Source organism: Hydra viridissima, unplaced genomic scaffold, assembly GCF_058129835.1.
Source record: "Hydra viridissima isolate aposymbiotic clone 2 unplaced genomic scaffold, HvirCarnegie_v1 scaffold_1, whole genome shotgun sequence".
Classification (NCBI taxonomy): Eukaryota; Metazoa; Cnidaria; class Hydrozoa; order Anthoathecata; family Hydridae; genus Hydra; species Hydra viridissima.
In genome coordinates this window covers 16,403,921-16,414,429 of record NW_028324300.1, presented here as the reverse complement: position 1 = coordinate 16,414,429, position 10,509 = coordinate 16,403,921, and the positions used below count along the sequence as shown (strand labels likewise).

Below are 10,509 nucleotides of genomic sequence, written 5' to 3'. Positions count from 1 at the left end.
CATTGAAAGCAGTTAAAAATTTTCAAAATACGTTTAAATATTGCATTGAAGAATATATTTTTGAAATAATTTTCTATAGGTGAACTTTTATAAAACTAATATTTAATAAAAGGTGGTCACAATAAACTTTTATAATCTTCGTTTAGGAAAATGTTTTTTCGATGGACGGTTGTAGCTATCTGTTTTTTGTATTGGACAGCTTGGAAATGTAAAGCTGGGTACCGGAGAGCTCCTGTAAGTTTAATGCATTATTAAAAAAAAATTGATCAAAAAATATAAGGCATAGAGTTTAATAAACATATATTTCTTTTACTTTACAACGTTTTCAAGTTATTTCTTATTACTTTACAAGGTGTTCCGATCGTAATAAAATTGCGTCATGTATTCATAATAAAATGGCGTCATGTAGCGTCATGTCATGATAAAACAGCGTTATAACTAATCGTCAGACGCTCGATGCCAGAAATCGAGGTTAAAACGACGAGACTCCTTTAAGAGTAAAAAGGATTTCAGTGAAACACTTTTTACTCTTAACCGAGTTTATGAGATCAGGTAAAGTCTTGTAAGATATTTTTAAAATATTATTGAATATAATATCATAGCAATATAATATGGTACCAAAAAATCTACCTGCTTACATTAGCTTATCGATATCACGTTGGTGATGGTGGTGTCTCACATTACAGTCCCACAGCTGCAGGTCATGAGTGCCAACTCTTAAAGTCATCAAAGTAGAGGCGGATAAATATTGATAATAAGGTAGTTGAGAATCTCTCTAGGAAATCAGAATTAACCATTATGTACCCTGTTTAAAAAAGGGTAGGTGCAAATTGAAACAGAACTCAAAAGACTGGCGGTATATCCACTTAACATATCAAAACCTGGTTTATTTTAATGGCTATCTGCCAAAAAAAGCCTAAATTGCTTGTCTCACAGAGTAAATAAGCTTTTCCTCTCATTTCTGAGGTGGGCAATGAGATCAACGGCAAGGCAAACTTTATTACAATGTTTTATGACAAATAAACTCTCACCAATCAGCCAGTTCAGTCAAGAAGTTGAATAATTATTGATGCTGCTTTAAAATAAGATGAAACATTTCAAATAATTAAAAGAAAACAGAATTATCTTTTATTTGTCTAAAGTTATGATCAACTACTTTGTGAAAATATTATAAAGTACATCGAACAAAAAAACTTTCGAAAAAAAAAAGAGAGAGAAATGACAAATAACAAATAGTTATATAAGAGAGAGAGAGAGAGAGAAACATCCAATTAACATAAAATAATACAAAAGAGAAAGAAATACCCATATAATATTAAATAATGCAAAAAAGAAAGAGAAATAAAGCAAATAATAAAAAACAGAGAGCAGCCGTTCTAGTCAAAGCTGCAGTTCCTCCGGTGGAAGGCTGTTTATCACATAAACATTTCTCCTGTTCTAACAAGAATCTAAGAAAGCTTTTCATACTACTTATACTACGCTGTTATCAAATTAAATTTTTACTGAAGCACTATCACAAAACCAACTACAATAAATGCACTTTTCAGATGTGAAAAAGAACAACGCATCATTTTTCCATCATCCACTTTGAAATACAATAAACCTTCAAGTATAACTTCGTCGGTAAAAAAGAGAGCGCTTTACACTACGAGTATTTTAATTTGAATCACATAACTTATTGTTTACATCTTCATTTCTTTTGACATTTTCCCTTCTATGACACTCTTTACAGTTGTATTTTCATATTTCAACCAATGCGTTTAAGTTTTGCATTTAAAGTTATCAACACACTTGAATTTATTAATGCGATACCCAAGCTTCAGTACTCAACGATGGTTTATCAAAAGCAAAAAATTGCAATAATAAGGTTTTCGTCTAAAACTTTAGGATGAATCACTGCAATTTATTTCAGAATTCAAAGAACAGTTACAAGAAGAGCATCGACAAAATTACAATGGATGATAAAAAGGCAAAATCATTTTTGTATAAAAGGGATAATACTGATACATTGAGGGAAGAATGTTGCGGTGAAAATGTTTGCCATTTTGAAGAGCAAGAAGAAACCACTACGTCATGGGATGGAATTTATCAAATATTGTGTGAAATATCAATAAGGTAAATAATTCTAATGGTTAAAAGAGAAGTCTGAGTTTTTTATACTTTGTGCTTAAGTTCTTTAAAAGTTTTCTGCCTTGAAAAATGTTTTTTAAAGCATGCTTGCATAGAAGGCAATAAGAGCTTTTGTTCGTATGAGTATGAAACTTCTGAGAATTCTTTATCTACCATTAGAGCTTTATGTTTGTTTTCTGGTTTTTAAATATTAGTTAACAGTATTTGAACTTTGTTTCTCAGACTTGATTATTTTCCCAAAACTTGGTTGCAACTTTCTTCTAGAGAACAAAGAAAATGCAAGTGCGGCTTTCATAATGGTGAATATTTTGAATGCGCGGCAGATATTGTTGGTAAAAAAAACTGTGAGAATCCATGTCCATCTAAGGACGATTTTTATTGCTCTCATCTCCGAGAATGTGTTCCTAATAAATTGCGATGTGATTCTAATAAAGATTGTTCTAACTGGCATGACGAGAGGAACTGTACAATAACAAGTATACATACTAAAAGTAGCGTTATATTAAATACAGAACTAAGAGTGCAAGACGAAAGTAAGCAGATTTATTTTCATTATTGTTGTACTACTGTTGTTGTTAATGCTGTTGCCTTTGTATTAATGTATAGTATATGTGCAATCATAAATTTGCATAACAATAATTGTTATGCATATTTTAACTAAACTTATGCATATTATAAGTATACTTATACTTATTAACAACTATACAATTATACAAATATACAATTATTGCATATTTGTATGATTTTATTGTTATATCAGTTTATTTCCTCTTTTATTATTTCACAACCACTTTTTAATGTTTATAGAATCCAAGTATTATGGTGATGTCTTCATTTTTAACAAATCAGTGTGCCATACTGGGTGGAACGAGCAATCAGCAAGTGTGATGTGCAAAACTTTGGGTTTTTTAGAAAATACGAAAGCAATTCCTACTTTCTTTAATTTTTTTGTATCAAAAACAACCAGTTACATCATGGCAAATGTAAACTGTACTGGTGCAGAAAGTTTTATTGGTAACTGTTATCATGAAACATTTAACTGGTGCAATTTATACAGTGGTGCAGGAGTTGCATGTCTCGATATGAATAGTCTTCAGTTAGTTTCTAACGGTTCATCAAACGAAGGTGATGTCTTTTTAATAGGTTTGCCATTTTTTTCATCTTATATTAAAGATGATATACCAGATTGGGGCGAAATAGAGGCTCAGGTTGTTTGCAATTACTTATTTGGAGATGAATTTGACAGAGGTACCAATGGCGTGCCAGTTTATTCGTATAATATTTCTAAGTTGACGGGTTCTGCGTTCTGTTTAGGATTAAGCTGTCCTGATGAAAAAACAAACTCAATAACGCAGTGCCAAATAATCGTTAAAAGAGTCTGCATCGGTTATAATAGAAATGTAAAATGCGCTAAATGCTCTCCAAATAAGTTGATAGAAATATTAGACCGGCTAACTATTGAGGGAAACTACACTGAAATAATTAATTCAGCAAATGATGCACTCCTGGAACTGGATCAATCTTGTTACTTCTGGACAGATTGCTATCTACCTGATCCACGTTATCCTGAATATTGCTTAGTGAGGGGACTTCTTGATGATATTTTATCTATACCAAAAAGTAAAGAAAAAAAAATCGTCGTTATTGAGACCTCAATTAATCCTTTGACGTTACTTAAAAACAACTTTTTGAACCAAAAGTTTTCACAAATTCAAGATCAAATCAATAACTTGGGAGATGCTCTGACCTCCAAAATTGGAAAATACTTCAGTGACCTTGCAGATTTTGACGAGCAAATAGCAGGAGCAAGTGATACGTACGGTCAGGGTGACTGGATGGAAGCTCGTAGTATGTTGGAAAGTAAACAAAAAGAATTTGCAGACGAGTTAAAAGATATATTTATTTTTGCGTTTTCAGTTACATCAGCTGACATGGCACAAAAAGTTGCAGCATTAGCTCTATCTACTGCTCAAATGGGTAATCCGATTGGAATGCTTGTTGACGGCGCGGGTAATATTTTGGATTTTCAAGATCGACTGAGTGAGGTTGCAAAGTCAGCTACCGTCATTGCAAAACTTTCATTTCTAATTGACAGATTTTTACCAAAATTAAACGAACTCTCAATAGCAATGTATGAAAGATTTAAGGAAAATGAAAAAGCATATGAAGAGATCATAGAATTTTTAACTCTTCTTCGAGACAAAAGTTTTACTTTAGGACATGCAAAAGATTTCCTTAAAGCCTACAACGACTTTACTCCTGCTCTATCTGACGACATGATTGATGAATATGGTGGTTTGCTAGAAGAAATGATAACGGAATGTTGCAATGTCATTGAAAATCCAGAAACAGCTCTGGGTGCCATTCCAGCAATAATCTCGGTGGCAATGGGTTCATGCCCGATGGCAAGAAAAAGTGTCAGATCAATCAATGTTTTACTTGGCACTATAAACTCAAAACAAACTGAAATAATGGATAGTTTTGCACAAGTTGCCAGAGCAAGACTTTCAGCATCCAACGCCCGCCATTTGAGAAACTCTTTACGGAAAAACTCCATCCAAAAGGTTGAGGCAAAAGTATTGGCTTTGAAAGCGTTTTCACTGCTTAAATATCATAAATTAACTTTAATAGAGAAGGCATGTAACTATCTTACGTATATGAACTTTGGTGCGGAGCCTCAAGAGTGTGCAAGACTCCTTCGAAATCCGCACGGTGATATTGAACCTCTAATTAGTATGGAAACGTGTCACATGTCAGAGTGCCCCAATGCTTCGCCTATATCCGGTGTTTTTAGAATTCCAGCAACGTTCGGAGTATTTGAAAAAGGCGCCTTAGATTTGTCGAGTTTGTATTCTATAAAAGACAACAAAACAAATGGAAGCGCTTTACTTGTGATCCCTGATCGCGAATGGTTAGTCGAAAACAAATGGATTCACTCATACCAAAAAGGACCATTTTTCCTTCAGAGTCTTAAAATACATCTTCCGCCGATGTCATCACATACGCATACCTATACAATAAAGACAGTTTCCTTTGCAAGTGAGTTAAATGGAAAATCTTATGCGATTGATAAAGGAACTGTAATCGAAAACAGCTATGATGAAAACCTGTCGAGGAATTGCAAATTACCAAACCCATACAATAGAGAGGCATGCAATGCTAAATTTAGAAAATATTGTATTAGTACAAATGGTAAGATTAATGGCAAGCTGTTACCCCGTTTAGAGAACTCAATTTGGAAAGTTTCCCTTAGAAGTGATCATGCTTTAAAAGTTCCGTATCCAGCAGAAAAGTTTTATCTATATGCTGAAGCGACGTTTTGGTATAAAGGAGTTGCAGATAAGAAAAAAGCAGCTCGTCGAAACAAAGTTAACTCAGATTACCTCAAATGCTGTTTAAATGAAAACAAGTATTACAATCCGTTTGATGATCGTTGCGAATCCTGTCCGGAAGGTTCCGAACCACGTCTTTATGATTACTACTGCGAGAAATGTCCGGCTGGTTATGAAACAACTGAGGATTTATATGGATGTCAACCATGCAAGCATAATTATTATAAAGAAAAGGCTGGTCCTGGAAATTGCCAAAAATGTCCTGAAGGTGAAGTTGCTCTTGGGGAAGGATCACAATTTTGTATACAGGAATAAAAAGAAGTGGATGCTCTTGATTTTGACGACCTATTATATTTATAACACTTTGCATTTCCAATTTTGGGAAATTTTGGTTTCCGAAACTAAAAAAATAAAATAAAAAAGGAGTTTCGATTTTGCAAAACAAAACAGAAAAAAAATTCCTTTTCACAATTTTAGTGAGGAATTGTGCAAATGACTGCCGCCGAAAAGTTTTAATAATATTTAATTTAAAGTTCAATTCTTTATTCGCATTATCCAGCAATAAGTAAGCATGAATACGAAGCAATCAGCAGCAAATAACCAATATAAACATTAAAACTCGGTTTACACTCAAGGATTACGCAACAATAAGATGTATTCATAATCACAAGGATATCATGGTCACAAAAATGTTGGACAAATTTCTGACTTTTCGGCGAAGGTGTTAACATCATGGTTTTTCTTTTTGTTAAAAGATTAACTTTTTCACTTCCATTATTCTTGATAGGTTTGTTGGCTTTCAAGAAAAATTTAACTCTATTTGATAAATGTTTCCAAGTTATTGTAAAATAAATTTGAAGTCTCAGTTTCCTGAGATTGTGAGTAGCGTTGAACTGTGTTTTGAAACGATTTACTTTTAAGTTTAAAAGAATTATACTGATTGTTTCTGTGGTTGAACAGATACAGTGCAAAAAGTCTTTATATCCTGGAAGTTGAAATGGCTTTTTAAGGTCCTCAGTTTTATTCACAGGCCATGTGGTTTGACACAGTAATAAAAAGGACACTTTCATAAAGTTAGGGTTAAATAAGATGTTTTTGCAAATTTGTAGAGAAAAGAACGTCTTCTAATATTTGCTGATATTTATATTTCTGCGCAATTTTTTACAAATTTATAATGACATGAGACTACATGACGCTATTTTATCACGACATCATGATCGGAAAACCTTACTTGTGAACAGGAATTAACGTTGCAAATTACAAGAAAAATTTAAAGTTAAACTTAGTGCTTTATATTTAAGCTTCAGTTTGTCTTAAATATTGCATTAAACTTACAAGAGCTCGCCAGTACCCAGCTTTACATTTCCAATACAAAAAACAGAACCATTCATCAAAAAAACATTTTAAACGAAAATTTGTTGTGACCACTTCTTATTAAATATTACTTTGATAGACATTTATTACATTTTATAAATAATTTTTGTAGCAAAATATCATCAAGTTCCTCTGTATAATATTATTTCAAAAAAATACTTTTCAATGCAATATTAAAAGCATTTTGAAAAGTTTTAATTGCTTTCTATTTCTATGTTTTACATATTGTTTGCTCTGTCGAAACTTCCACATAGAAACACTTTCAATGAAAGTGGCGAAAGTAGAGTTTCTTTGGCGTGCTATGAAGTGTGGAAAATAGTGATAGTGGAGTTTCATCGAAGTGCTATCATAAGTAGAATTTTTATTTTCGGCACACTTTCTCACTGTAATACTGTGGCATTAGGCCGGTAATTGCAATGGCCGGTAATTGCAATATTCCGTCTCATTTGCTTTTTTGATCTTTTTAATTATCATCATAACTTTCGAAAATTTCATTATAGTTGTTGTCATTATAATTAAAAACTCTGCAGTTATTGTTTAAAAAAATGGTTGGAAAACTTTTCAAATTCAAATTAAAAAATTCTGAATTCAACAACAGTTAAGTTGTTGAATTCAGAATTTTTTAATTTGAATCGGAACTGTGCGCAAAAGAGATTAATCGCGTTCCACAGTGACCCATATTATTCTTAAAACGCGTTCAACAGTGACCCGTTATAATCTATAAACAGCAAAAAAATCCGAAAATAAAGTGAAAACTCATTTATAAACTTAAAACTGGATATTATCGTGTAATTTTAAAGGGATATATCTGTAAAACGTTTAATTCATAACCTCAAGGTTATAATAGCTCAAGGTATATTTATCTAGCTAAAAAAAAATATTTTCCACCTCCTTACAAAAATTTATTACTTTTGTTTAAGAGTACTTTTAAAGTACACTCTGTATAGAGAGTGCTTGGATATTAAAAGTGAATTCGTTTTTTTTTTCTTTATATTTAAGAAACTCTTATTAACTTTCTAATTCACGTAAAAGTTTTATTGCACAATATTAAACGCATGTACCAACCAAAATGCACTAAATACCCGTAAACTCGTACATGTACGTTTTAACTAGTGTTGTTACGACTTTGAAATTATTTGACTATCGACTAAATCAATTAATGCATTTTCCTAACTCGGTCGCACCTCTAAACATTTCTTTTGAGCATAACTTTTTTTGGCAAGCAATTCACTAAAATGAACGTTACCAGGCAAAAGTTGTTAAAAGTTAAAACATTAATTTTTCACGACGTTATGGGTTATGACGGATTTTTCCTTTCCTGAAAAAGGAGAGTATCTTTAAAAATAGAGTGTAAGTAATCTCTATGGACAACTTTTCCAGAAATTTTCAGTCTAGTACACTTCGATAATTGTAATTATCCACTTGAACAACTAGTGATTTGTTGTACGATTAGAAAATCCGACGTTCTTTATAAACTTCCGGCGTCGCCCCTAACACGACTAAAAGGAGCGATTATCGTTAACGGCACTTTGGGCAATAAAGTCGATAAGCGTAATTAAAATGTTTTTTGTCGGGTGTAACCATGTGATCAAATTTACGTATTTAGCATGAAATTTTAGATTTTTTAACATTTTGCAGCTGTTTCAAGCAAAACAAAAACCATTTTCTAGTTTGAAAGTTTTACATAAAAATATGTTAAACCAGTTGTCTTGTTGCAATGTTCATCTTTTTGTTTAAAGTTTTTACTTGAAATTTTTGAGATTCATTTTCTGTGTAATACACATACATACATACATACATACATACATACATACATACATACATACATACATACATACATACATACATACATACATACATACATACATACATACATACATACATACATACATACATACATACATACATACATACATACATACATACATACATACATACATACATACATACATACATACATACATACATACATACATACATACATACATACATACATACATACATACATACATACATACATACATACATACATACATACATACATACATACATACATACATACATACATACATACATACATACATACATACATACATACATACATACATACATACATACATACATACATACATACATACATACATACATACATACATACATACATACATACATACATACATACATACATACATACATACATTTAAGTTGTTAATTTTTCAATTAAACGTTTAATTGAAGTTTAAGTACTACAAGTTTTGTGAAGTTTTCATTTTTCAGCAAATGGTATAATAATAAAAAACAAGACAAGTTTTGAAAGTACAAGGAAAAGTTGCAAAATCGAAATGTTTTTCATCATTTTTTTGTCTTCAGTCAATCTTGAAGTTTTAATTGGTGGTGAGTTGAACCAATAAAGACATTTCTGAGCAGTATTCTCAAAAAGGTTGGTAATGTTTTGGAGCCTCAAATTAAATAAGAACATGCACTTTAAATAGGTAAATATAATCATTTATATTTAATAAAAGTACAGTACCACTTTTTTGTTAAATATGAGTGTTTACATTTATCTGTATATTTTATCTAGTTTTTAGAATAATATGGGTCACTGTGGAACGCGATTAATCTCTTTTGCGCACAGTTCCGATTCAAATTAAAAAATTCTGAATTCAACAACTTAACTGTTGTTGAATTCAGAATTTTTTAATTTGAATTTGAAAAGTTTTCCAACCATTTTTTTAAACAATAACTGCAGAGTTTTTAATTATAATGACAACAACTATAATGAAATTTTCGAAAGTTATGATGATAATTAAAAAGATCAAAAAAGCAAATGAGACGGAATATTGCAATTACCGGCCATTGCAATTACCGGCCTAATGCCACAGTATTACAGTGAGAAAGTGTGCCGAAAATAAAAATTCTACTTATGATAGCACTTCGATGAAACTCCACTATCACTATTTTCCACACTTCATAGCACGCCAAAGAAACTCTACTTTCGCCACTTTCATTGAAAGTGTTTCTATGTGGAAGTTTCGACAGAGCAAACAATATGTAAAACATAGAAATAGAAAGCAATTAAAACTTTTCAAAATGCTTTTAATATTGCATTGAAAAGTATTTTTTTGAAATAATATTATACAGAGGAACTTGATGATATTTTGCTACAAAAATTATTTATAAAATGTAATAAATGTCTATCAAAGTAATATTTAATAAGAAGTGGTCACAACAAATTTTCGTTTAAAATGTTTTTTTGATGAATGGTTCTGTTTTTTGTATTGGAAATGTAAAGCTGGGTACTGGCGAGCTCTTGTAAGTTTAATGCAATATTTAAGACAAACTGAAGCTTAAATATAAAGCACTAAGTTTAACTTTAAATTTTTCTTGTAATTTGCAACGTTAATTCCTGTTCACAAGTAAGGTTTTCCGATCATGATGTCGTGATAAAATAGCGTCATGTAGTCTCATGTCATTATAAATTTGTAAAAAATTGCGCAGAAATATAAATATCAGCAAATATTAGAAGACGTTCTTTTCTCTACAAATTTGCAAAAACATCTTATTTAACCCTAACTTTATGAAAGTGTCCTTTTTATTACTGTGTCAAACCACATGGCCTGTGAATAAAACTGAGGACCTTAAAAAGCCATTTCAACTTCCAGGATATAAAGAC

At 31.4% G+C, this 10,509-nt stretch overlaps 1 protein-coding gene across 1 annotated transcript; it reads left to right on the top strand.

The window, feature by feature from the left end:
- On the top strand, positions 1-6,436 carry LOC149893587 (uncharacterized). The gene is made up of 5 exons (XM_090069090.1): positions 1-79; positions 147-234; positions 1,913-2,115; positions 2,395-2,663; positions 2,938-6,436. Exons 2-5 carry the CDS (start codon positions 151-153, stop codon positions 5,775-5,777), a joined length of 3,396 nt encoding a protein of 1,131 aa, XP_089925216.1. The 5' UTR covers positions 1-79; positions 147-150; the 3' UTR covers positions 5,778-6,436.
- The last annotated feature ends 4,073 nt before the right edge of the window (positions 6,437-10,509 follow it).

What these genes read in the sequence shown, in the direction of transcription:
- LOC149893587 (XM_090069090.1), top strand. Translation starts at nt 151, where the DNA reads ATGTTTTTTCGATGGACGGTTGTAGCTATCTGTTTTTTGTATTGGACA. An exon ending in CTGGGTACCGGAGAGCTCCT is followed by an intron (nt 235 to 1,912) that starts GTAAGTTTAATG and finishes AATTTATTTCAG; the next exon opens with AATTCAAAGAACAGTTACAA. An exon ending in TTGTGTGAAATATCAATAAG is followed by an intron (nt 2,116 to 2,394) that starts GTAAATAATTCT and finishes ACTTTCTTCTAG; the next exon opens with AGAACAAAGAAAATGCAAGT.